At 39.1% G+C, this 12,347-nt stretch overlaps 1 protein-coding gene across 1 annotated transcript in view; it reads right to left on the bottom strand.

Annotated features, from left to right (window-relative positions):
* Positions 1-5,420: 5,420 nt before the first annotated feature.
* The window catches only part of podxl (podocalyxin-like), a 168,461-nt gene continuing 161,534 nt past the window's right edge, over positions 5,421-12,347 (bottom strand). The window contains exon 8 of the mRNA XM_063073053.1: positions 5,421-11,473. Coding sequence (XP_062929123.1) covers positions 11,279-11,473 — 195 coding nt within the window. The 3' untranslated portion in view covers positions 5,421-11,278. The remainder of the gene's footprint in view (positions 11,474-12,347) is intronic.

The following is a 12,347-nucleotide window of genomic DNA, read 5'->3' as shown; positions in this document are numbered from 1 at the left end:
TTATTCTCGTGAACCTCCTCTGGATGTTTTCCAATTCCAGCACATCCTTTCTTAGATAAGGGACGCGAAACTGTTCACAATACTCCCAAGTGCAGTCTGATCAATGCCTCAATGCCTTACAAAGCCTTAGCATCATATTCTAGTCCTCTCAAAACAAATGCTAACATTGCATTTGCCTTCCTTACCATTGTCTCAACCTGCAAATGAACCTTTAGGGAATTCTGTACGAGGACATCCAAGTCCCTTTGTACCTCTGATTTTTAAATTTTCTTGATGTTTAGTCTACACCTGTATCCATTCAAGGATTTTAATGTCTTGCTGCAACCCATGGCTATCTTTTTTAGGATTTTCCTTCCCCAAAGAATTAAAAATAAAATGGCTGATTATTATTTACATTTTGAAGAATGCAATGAGATAGTAGCCATTAAGTGAATGTGCAGGTCTAGTGAATTTATCTTCATTGAAAACCATTTTATTATCACAGCAATTTCATGATCTCTCTCTTTCCCTATCCACATCACAAGTACCATCTGATATCAGTAAAGTTCTGTATGCTATATTCCAATCTGTATATCCAGCGACTATTCTCAATTGATCTTCATTAGAACTCATAAATTATTGCATTCAACAACAATTCTGTCATCTTTTCTATCCATAACAAATACCTAGCCAAGATCAATATAATTCTGTATACCGGATTCCAATTTGTATATCTCTGACTGTAACAGTAAATATTTCTGTAGTGGATAACGATACTCTTTAAAATCAATGTTTGGATGTGCTTTATGTATTCTATTCTCTTTTCTAACTTTTACTTTGACTTTTTAAAAAGATCCGATTTCAATAATGAATTTTCTGTTATGTCCGGCCATAGTGGAGAATCCTGAAATGATATTTTTTTTAAGTACACCAATCACGTCTTAGGAAAGAGGTTTTAATATTTCTCAGTATTTCAGACAGGCTATTGATCAGTTTCCTTTCCGGTGTTTGTGGAATTATACAAGTGTGTGGAGAAGCATTTATTATAGCTACTGTACATGAGACAGATGGGCTTATTATTTTGTTACTAGTGCAGTATGAGGTGCCTCTGTCTTGTCCTAATCATTTCAAATAAGTTACAATCATTTTTTGCCATGATCCCTTGGAATACAATTAATAAGGTATGAAAACTTGGGCTTTTTAGAATTTGTAAGTCACTAAAACAGACCTGTTTGAAGATCTAGAGCAGCCCTTGCTAATTTGTCTTGTGCTATCTCATAACTAGCTATGGTTTTGATTAAATGTTGTTAAGTTGTGAACTTGAAGATTGCAAATAAGAAATAATTGTGCAAAGACTTTGAAATGTATGTACTTTTGAAGAGACTTCCAATTTTACAAGGGTGTTGAACCCATTTTGGTGCTTCAGTTCTTTTTTGTTTTGCTGTCTCATCCGAATTGATGCTCACAGACCTATATTCTTAAGTTTATGCAATACCTTGTGTACAGAGCCCCATATAGGCATTGGGCTATTTTTCGAATATGGGTCCTAGCGTGGTTTGTTTCCTTCTGTCCGCTGGTGTCTCTTCAGTGTCTTCTATTCGAATGTGATATTAGAAGCATCCTGTACGTTTGCCATGGGGTTTAATAGAGCAGTTTTATCTTGTGGTTTGACTGAGATGATGTTTATTTTTCTCTCATTTTCATTGTTTATTTTAAAGTACAAAGCTACCAACCCAATTTTCTGAAGTATATACAATTTATGCACTACTTTGTTGTGAATAACTGTAGACTTGGTGAGCAAATACAAATTGTAGAATTATGTTGTATGTACTGTACATATGGAAAAAAAAGACTGTATTTTGTTCAGTTTCTTAATAAAATAAACTCCTGAAAAAGCAATTTTGTATTTCAGAGCTTGTGGATGAGATTATAGTGGAAGTTCAGAGTGGCGCATTTATCTGTGAAAACAGTATTATGACCCTGAGCCTTTTCATTATTTGCTGTCTGATGTGTTCACTATTAAGTTCAGATTTTTCACTGTACCGTGCTTATTATTAATGTCTGGTGATGTATTGCTTATAAAAGTTGATGGCCCATTGAATGTTTTTTATGAACTGAACTTGCATCTTTGCTGTGTCTGAGTTGGGTGCTTTGGCCTAATAGTTAACTTCTAATTTCTTTAAAGGCTTTAACTGGAGAATGAATGGTATTCCCACTCAAATGCTTCCAAAAGCAGAACATAGCAACCCAAGATAGTATAGGCACGTTAAACTGTTTAGAATTATTTTAGATTAATATACATCAAAACAAAATATTGTGGTAAAATTCTTGTATTGAGCTATCTCATGTAACTTCAACTCCAGGAATGGAAAATGCATATGTTCCCTTTCCATACCTTTTGATAACACTTTAGTTAACAATCGTGTGACCACGTAGTATTTCTGGTCCTTCAGCTCCAGGGATGTCAAAGATCTGAGATCAAGTATATAGGTATATCTCAGTTAAATTGGCTTTACACAAGAGCTTATTAAGAACTGGTGTTGGTTTTGAGGGGCAGTTTGGAACTCAGAACCAGTGGATGTGGTATATTTGGATTTTCAAAAGACTTTTGACAAGGTCCCACACAGGAGATTAGTGTGCAAACTTAAAGCACACGGTATTGGGGGTAAGGTATTGGTGTGGGTGGAGAATTGGTTAGCAGACAGGAAGCAAAGAGTGGGAATAAACGGGACCTTTTCAGAATGGCAGGCGGTGACTAGTGGGGTACCGCAAGGCTCAGTGCTGGGACCCCAGTTGTTTACAATATATATTAATGACTTGGATGAGGGAATTAAATGCAGCATCTCCAAGTTTGCGGATGACACGAAGCTGGGTGGCAGTGTTAGCTGTGAGGAGGATGCTAAGAGGATGCAGGGTGACTTGGATAGGTTGGGTGAGTGGGCAAACTCATGGCAGATGCAATTTAATGTGGATAAATGTGAAGTTATCCACTTTGGTGGCAAAAATAGGAAAACAGATTATTATCTGAATGGTGGCCGATTAGGAAAAGGGGAGGTGCAACGAGACTGGGTGTCATTATACACCAGTCATTGAAAGTGGGCATGCAGGTACAGCAGGCGGTGAAAAAGGCGAACGGTATGCTGGCATTTATAGCGAGAGGATTCGAGTACAGGAGCAGGGAGGTACTACTGCAGTTGTACAAGGCCTTGGTGAGACCACACCTGGAGTATTGTGTGCAGTTTTGGTCCCCTAATCTGAGGAAAGACATCCTTGCCATAGAGGGAGTACAAAGAAGGTTCACCAGATTGATTCCTGGGATGGCAGGTCTTTCATATGAAGAAAGACTGGATGAACTGGGCTTGTACTCGTTGGAATTTAGAAGATTGAGGGGGGATCTGATTGAAACGTATAAGATCCTAAAGGGATTGGACAGGCTAGATGCGGGAAGATTGTTCCCGATGTTGGGGAGGTCTAGAACGAGGGGTCACAGTTTGAGGATAGAGGGGAAGCCTTTTAGGACCGAGGTTAGGAAAAACTTCTTCACACAGAGAGTGGTGAATCTGTGGAATTCTCTGCCACAGCAAACTGTTGAGGCCAGTTCATTAGCTATGTTTAAAAGGAAATTAGATATGGCCCTTGTGGCTACAGGGGTCAGGGGGTATGGAGGGAAGGCTGGGTTCTGAGTTGGATGATCAGCCATGATCATAATAAATGGCGGTGCAGGCTCGAAGGGCCGAATGGCCTACTCCTGCACCTATTTTCTATGTTTCTATGTTTCATGTTGGAGACCCATTTGACATGCTTTGTGAAATGTCCATTATATGGGTTGTAAACACCCATGAGACAAGTAACCCTATAAAATTGGCATCATGAAGAAAAAGTCGCTGGCTAATGTGAATGGACACATTCCAGACTAGATGCCTTTCATCCAGGCAGATCGTGCCACACATAATTACAAAAGCAGACTGCAGAATATATAATTGCAGTCTCATCTAAGTGGAAGGAAAATAATGAGGTAGATTTGGAAGACCAAGAGTCCTTTGTCCAGCATATGAGAAATCTGTTCAAGTTCTGACAATAATGGATAGAAGCTGTCCTTGAATATGTGTTCTCTCAGACTTTTGAGTCTTCAGACAGGAGAGTGAAGAAGACAACCATTGGTTGGAGGGATCCTTGACTTTTGGCTGCTTTCCAAAGGCAGTGGGTATTGTGGAGGGGAGGTTGGTTTGTGGGATGAACTGGGCTGCATCCACAACACGCCGCAATTTCTTGTGGTCTTGTGCAGTGATGCATCTAGATAAGTAGTACCATCTTACAGACCTTTTAGCCCCATTGACCTCGGTATCCCGTACTCCTCCACTGCAGACTTAAAACATGGAGAGTAGGTTGGGTTTTATTGTTAGTGGATGCAGCTCTTTTCCCATTAACCTCGTAAGAGCTTTTTAAAAGTACAATACTCCAATTATGCTTTTATTTTGGATGAGGAAGTAGAAGGACAAGTTAGTAAATTTGAAGATCACTCGAAGGTTGGAGTTGTGGATAGTGTAGAAGGTTGTTGGTTACAACAGGGCATTATTAGCATACAGAGCTGGGTTGAGAAGTGTTCAGTTTGGAAAAGTATGAGTGCTACACTTCAGAAGGTCAAACTTGAAGGCAGAGTACGGGGCTAATGGCTGGATTCTCAGCAGTATGGGGGAACAGAAGGGATCCACGTCCTTAGATTCTTCAATGTTACCATGCAAGTTGATAAGGTGGGAAAGAAGGTGTACGGTGTGTTGGTCTTTGATACTCAAGGGATTGATGGCAAGAGCTGTAAGGTAATGTTGCAGCTCTATAAAACTTTGATTAGACTACACTTGGGAGTATTGTGTTCAGTTCTGGTCGCTTCATTATAGGAAGAATGTGGAAGTTTCAAAGAAGGTGCAGAGGAAATTCGCCAGGATGCTGCCTGGATTAGAGAGCATGTCTTATGGGGATTGCTTGAGCAATCTAGGGTTTTTCTTTGGAGCAAAGGGGAATGAGAGGTGACTTGATAGAGGTGTACAAGATGATGAGGCACGGATCAAGTAGATAGCCAAGGACATGTTCCTGGGGTGGAAAAGGCTAATATGAAGGGGTAGAATTTTAAGGTGATTGAATAAGGATGATATCAGAAGTAGCTTTTTTTTACACACAGGATAGTGGGTGCATGGAATGTGTTGCCGGGTTGGTGGTAGAAGCAGATACATTAGGGACACTTAGGAGACTCTTAGTCACCAGGAAGAAAGGAGAACTATGTAGGAGGGAAATGGTATATTGATCTTTGGAGTTGGTTTAAAAGCCAGTATAATATTGTGGGCCGAAGAGCCTGTACTGTGCTGTACTGATCTATGTTCTTTTTTTAAATCTTTTTATTAATTTTCAAAATTATAAACACAATAACAAAGTTGATACAAAGATTGGACTAATCTTAATAAGCATACACAAAAAGGATTTTAAGTAACATAGGTATAATAGACTTCCAAACTCATAATGAGATTAGTCATAAAGGAAAAATATATATATATATAAACAAAGAAAAACCCCCAAAAGAAAAGGAAAAAAAACCTCACAAGGAAACAGAACAAAACAGGGCTAGGCCAATATCTTGAATCAGACACGCTCCGTAATGTTGTCAACTCCGCTCCTCTATTCATATAATTTAAGTTAAAAAAAATTTGGAAAGGTCAAACTACATCATATGAAAATGTTGCATAAAAGGTTTCCAAGTTTCTTCAAATTTAACCGAAGGATCAAAAAAATCACTTCTAATTTTTTCTAAATTTAAATAGTTTGAGAAAACCATTGGAATGTAGTAGGAGGATTGGTTTCCTTCCAGTTCAACAAAATAGATCTTCTAGCCATTAAAGTAACAAATGCTATCATCCGACAGGCTGAAGAAGACAAAGATCTATGTTCTACTATTGGCAATCCAAAAATTGCCGTAATAGGATGGGGTTTTAAATCAAAACATAAACTGTTGAAATAATATCAAAAATATCCTTCCAATATTTTTCCAAAAGAGGACAGGACCAAAACATACGAGTTAAAGAAGCCACTTCAGAGTGACATCTATCACAAGTAGGATTTATATGGGAATAAAAACGGGCTAATTTATCATTGGACATATGGGCTCTATGTACTACTTTAAATTGTATTAATGTATGTTTAGCACATATAGAAGAAGTACTAACTAATTGAAATTTTTTTTCCCATTTCTCTATAGGTAGACAAAGTTGAAGTTCCCTTTCCCATTCATTTTTAATTTTATCAGATATACCTGGCTGTAATTTCATAATTATATCATAAATAATTGCTATTAGTCCCTTCTGAAAAGGATTTAAACCTAAAATTTTATCAGTAATATCAATAGGATTTGAAATCGGAAAGGTAGGCAACGTAGTGTTTAAAACATTTCTTATTTGTAAGTATCTAAAAAAAAATGGAATCTAGGCAAATCAAATTTCTTAGATAACTGTTCAAAAGACATGAAACAGTTATCCAGAAATAAGTCATGAAAACATATTATACCTTTCGTTTTCCATATCAAAAAGGCTTGGTCCATAACTGACGGTTGAAAAAAGAAATTAGATATAATAGGACTTGATAACATAAACTCATTCAGGCCAAAAAAATTACAAAATTGGAACCATATTCGCAATGTATGTTTAACTACAGGGTTAAACATTTGTTTCTTCAATTTAGATAGTACAAAAGGAAGTGAAGTTCCTAAAATGGAAGCTAAAGAAAACCCTTGTACAGAGTGGCCTTCAAGGTTTACCCAATATGGGCTTGGAGTTGTATTCCAATCTTGCATCCAAGATACTAAATATCGAATATTAATTGCCCAATAATAAAATCTTAGGTTAGGCAATGCCAAACCACCCTCTTTCTTGGATTTCTGTAAGTATTTTTTACTTAATCTGGGATTTTAATTTTGCCATATATAAGAAGAAATTTTAGAATCAATAGTATCAAAAAAGGATTTAGGAATAAAAATTGGTATTGTTTGACCTATGTTCTAAGCTCCTAAAATCCCGGAATTGCCTGAATGTACGTTCCTCATTTCCAAAGGAGGAATGATAAGTTGCTGAAGTGCGTGATTTTGGACAACCAACAAAATAGTTCAAATTTACTGTAGAGATAATAGAGGTTAAAGTTATTTAGAATTTGTTTTATTGGATGTTTTACTTGTGTTCACACAACTATTACTAATAACGTGTACAGAAGTCCCGTTTGAACATATTACATCATTGCATTGAAAACAAACTTGTAAGATGATATTTCAGGGTTTATGAGTTGATTATTTAACACTGGCTTGGAGGTTTATTCCCAGTGTTTGGCTCTTATGCAGTACTCACCTTGTTGCAACCACTCTGCTGTTTCCACTACTGAAGACCATGGTTTATGGTAATTTTGGGGTTTGGTGGATGTTTTCTTTCCTCTGGTGTGCGTTCTTATTTGGGGCCTGAATATTCTATCCAGCACAGGGCAGCTATCGATCCTGAAGCCTATGCTGTTTGTAAGCCAACCATTGCACCTGCCAGCTCCCCATTAAGGGAAAGTGCGCGCACAATCTATTAAACAAAATAGTGGTATATGACTTCCTCCTTAAAATAGAGCAATAATTCTGTATTTGCCTGAAAAGTAGTAATTTGTCTTTTTATTCACTACAGTAACTTGTCACATAGTTATGGTATTTAATTATTGCTATAGAACTTCACCAGAAAACAGTTGAGCTCTGTAGATTCAGCAATCCTTGGTACACAATACTTTGAAAATTAATCTATAGTATTTCACTTAAATGCTCACCAAATATTAGGGTAGTCTCAATTACACTTTAGTCCAGATCCTCCTGCAATGGGAATTATTTTCAGCACAAAGGTTCTCCATCCTTGTCTCTGAGCCTGACCCAAGCCTTATAGACCAACTCAATTACTCTTTCAATGTTATCACCAAGGCTAGTCCATCCTCCACCTAGATAGGTGATGGTGTTGAGAAGGGAATACTAGATGCCTGCTTTCTCTGCTGCAGAAAGTGCTTTGAGATTTCTTGACAATTGTGACAGTGCATTAAAAAGCTGATGCTCTCCAGCAATATGCTGAGGAATTGTTGAACACTCATTTAAATCTACGCCCAAATCCTCAAATGGTCCTTGAAGCCACAGGCCATTTTGGAGCAGAGACTTTAATGGAAACTAAAACTTGTGCTGTTATAAATTCATAGCAAGACTTTCATCTCCTTGACCAAGACAGCAGCAAAGTGAGCTATGCAACGTAATGTCACTTTTCTTTCCTTGTTCTGTAGCCATGCACATTCTATATGTAGTGAGTTTTTCTATTTCCCTCCCCTTTCTGGGCAGTGAGTTAAAGATAGTGCAAGGTAGGGAAAAGATTCACATATGCCCACTAATCTACATCTAACCTTCCATCTAGGTCCACTGGACATATTTTTATCTTGGACACCATCTGAATTCCTCTGTATACATTTCAATCTGCTGACTACAAACCCGTTAATCCCACATTTCCTTCTTGCCTATCTTCTCTTGGCTTGTTCATTTCATAGGTCCCTGCTCAACTGTTACTGTGTTCTAGACGTAGAATTTTTAATTTTTAAAAAATTTAATGTATAAAAGGGGTTCCATTAACTTTTGGTGTCTAATGTTACAATTGTCATGGGGGATTTAAATATGTAGGTAGATTGGGAAAATCAGGTTGCTGCTGGATTACAGGAAGGAGAATTTCTAGAGTGCTTATGAGATGGCTTTTTAGAGCAGTTTGTGGTTGAGCCCACTGGAGGATCAGTTGTTCTGGATTGGGAGTTATGCAATGAACCAGAATTGATTAGAGAGTTTAAGGTAAAAGAACCCTAAGGGGTAGGTGATCATCATCTGATCAAATTCACGCTGAAATTTGAAGAGGAGAAGCTAAAGTAAGATGTATCAGTATTTCAGTGGAGGAAAGGAAATTATAAAGGTATGAGAGAGGAGTTGGCCAGAATTGATTGGGGGTAGAATTCAGAAGAATATGGGATGACCTCATTGAAACCTATTGAATGGTGAGCGGCCTTGATAGAGTGGACGTGGAGAGGATGTTTCCTATGGTGGAGGTAGTATAAGACCAGAGGACACAATCTCAGAGGGACATCCTTTTAGAACAGAGATGAAGAATTTCTTAAACCAGTGGGTGGTGAATCTGGAATTTGTCACCACAGGCAGCTGTGGAGTCCAATTTGTAATGTATATTTAAGGCAGAGCTTGATAGGTTCTTGATTGAGGGCATGAAGAGATATGGGGAGAAGACAGGTGATTGGGGCTGAGAGGAAAATTGCATCAGACATGAAATGGCAGAGCAGACTCAATGAGCCAAGTGGCCTAATTCCGCTCCTATGTTTTATGGTCTTACTCTACTTCCACAGGGAGGAACTGGAGGTGGGTGGGGACATAGTCGTAGAGATGGAACACTGCTTGGAGGGAGCAAGTTAAATTTGAATTCACATGCAGAATCATTCCACAGCTTGTAACAGTTCTTACACAATCTGAACAGTTGGTTGCTTTACAATTCATTTAAATGTTAATTGTCCAGTGTTAGGCATCATTTAGAGTCTCTCAGGTAATAAAACTATAGTTCTTGCCAGCTTGTATTTGCTCTGGTATATACCAGTGCTGTTGGAACAAAGAAACCCTATCTAGTGGCTGCCAAGGTACTGGAAGATTTGCCTTGAGAAAGGGACTGGTGTTTATTTGTGTTAGCAAAGAACCCCTCAAGGAATTGCTTGGTATAGATGGTCATCATGCTGCTCCATACATCTTTCCATTATGTTGATGTTCAGGTAGTTTGCCTGAAATAAACAACTGCTGAAAGTACACATTTATGTTTTGAAGCCATATTCTCTCAGTTAATGAAACTACATTTACCCCTTCAGTTGTACAGATGTGCTTGACAGTTACATGGTTGCTAACAATGCCCCAGCCTTGCTTTTAATACTGTAAATGTAAAATAAATGATTACACTGCGGTCTCTAATGTACAACCTCATCAGTGACTGACTGTGATAGCCAATGATTTGCACAGAACTAGAATGAGGATTCTGAGCTTGTTTTTGATTATAGTAACTGGGCTGGAGTATTCCTGTTTCCTCCTCCCGCCTGCCATCAACAACTACCCCACCATATTGTCCAGTCATTTATTTTTTTGTGTTCAGGTTAACTTTATTTTCAGGAAGAACGCCAGTGGACCTCAAATAGAAAGTGGCTCCGCTCCGTACTCCGAGGAGTGGCATTGACAAGCGTCAGGCCTTCTGACGCAACTCATCCACACCGATCAACTTGTCTTGCCACTTGAACAACTCCCACTTTGCTGTCTTTGGCTCACTCTCCTCTGTTTCCTGTCCGTGTACCTCTCCAAAGTAATTTAAATGCAATTCTATTCTCCTCTTCCCCTTCCTCTGATGGGATGTTCCTATTGCCGCCACTGTCTGTGGAAAAAGGTTGCTCCTCAGGTCCCCTCTCATCTTAAACCTGTGGTCTCTAGTTTTAGACTCATTCCACTGGTATAACGACTGATCAAGTACCTTAGCTATGGCCCTCATGATCTTATAAATGTCTCTAAAGTCATCTGTCAGCCTGCTGCACTCCAGAGAAAATGGACCCAATCTATCAAATCTCTCGTCACTAAAGTCCTCGAATCCTGATTATATTCTTAAGTCTTTTCTGCCCCCCCTTCTAGCCTAATTACAATTTTCCTATAGACAGGAAACTAAAGCTCCACACAACACTTCAGGTGTGATCTTACCAATGTCTCAGACAGCTGTCATGTGACATTGTTTCCTTGCTGATTCTATAACCAGGGCCTACGGACTTAGGAAAAGGAGCTTGACCATTTGGAACTTTGATCTCCTCACTTGGGTTTGTGAGACTTTGGAATTCTCAGCCAACAAGTCTTAATGGCTGTTCAAATGTTCAGGATTGAGACAGTTTTTGGATGATATAGGGAAAGAGGAAGGAAAGCAGATGAGGCAGAGAATTGGCCAGATTCTTATTGAACACAGGAACAGGAGCATAGGACTTAGCCTTTCTATTTCTCAGGTAATCATGACAAGCTTGAAAATACCCTGTAACATTTCTAAATAGCATCTAGAGAGAATATGGCTTCAAGGAGGTGGAATGTGAAATTTACAGTTTGAGTTCAGTCCTTGCTGGCAGTATATATGGATACATATTTGAAGCAATCATACAGATGTGCATTGAGCCGCAGATAACAATAGATTATGTTTCCAATGCTTTATAAATGGGTGTCTTCTTCCTCCAGCTCATCCTTGATGTGTGTGTCCATGGGCACTATCCAGCCATCTGTGTTTTCCAGGAAGGTTGCTTTGCAGTAGTTCTTCTCCTCCATCTCTGAATCCCTCTCAGTGATGTCCATGGCTGGGTTGTCATGGCAACCATTGTCCACCGTGCGCAGCTCTTCTGTCAGGTACTACAAAAAAGGAAGAAACCATAGCATTAGTGTTTTCTCGCCTGCTGGGAAATTGGGTGGGTAGGTGGGGGATGATGTAAGAAGCTGGGAGGGGAATGGGTACAAGCAGTAAAGGAAACATAGGAGAGGACATTGGACCATAGAAGAGAGGTAAGGAGATGAACCCAAGGGAGTAATGGGCAGATGAACAGAAGGAGTGAGAGGGTAAGCAGGATGAGGAATGGAAAACCACATTCCCCCCTCACCTATAATCTGCTTGGTTGTACTCCTTACCTTTCCCCATCTTATTCTGGCTTTTGATGAAGGGTCTTAGCCCAAAATATCAACTGTTTATTCCTTTCTATAGATGTTGCCTGACCTGCTGGGTTCCCCTGTGTGTTGCTCAAGATTTCTAGCATTTGCAGAATCCTTTGTATTCATGTTATCCTGAGATCCTTCAAGCATTCTCATAAGTTCAAGCCTCTCTGAACTTAGTTATGGTTGGAGTTGTGGACATGACCAGTGTGAAATGCAGACATCCCCACCTGCTGCCTGCAGCCTGTAGTGGCTTCTCGTTATTGACTGATGAGGAAAGGCATTGACAGCAGAGGGCGCTGTACCTCACAGCTGCTCAGGAGGAGTCTGAAGCTTTTACTGCATTTCCACTGAACAGAGATTCAGTGATTGAAGCCAGCTTGGATGGAAACATCTTGCATGTCACAAACAGCGGTTGCCCCAAAGCATTTAACCAGTTGGATACTACTTGTAGCTACTGTATTTATGCAGACATTGGGGATATTTAAAGTAGAGGTTGATAGGTTTTTAATAAGGCATTAAAGGTTACAGAGAGAAGGTAGAAGAATGGGATTGATGGGGATAATAAATCAGCCACGAT

The sequence above is a fragment of the Mobula hypostoma genome, chromosome 20 (assembly GCF_963921235.1).
Source record: "Mobula hypostoma chromosome 20, sMobHyp1.1, whole genome shotgun sequence".
Classification (NCBI taxonomy): domain Eukaryota; kingdom Metazoa; phylum Chordata; class Chondrichthyes; order Myliobatiformes; family Myliobatidae; genus Mobula; species Mobula hypostoma.
The sequence above is the reverse complement of the archived record's forward strand: the minus strand, read 5'-3'. Positions and strand labels throughout refer to the sequence as shown.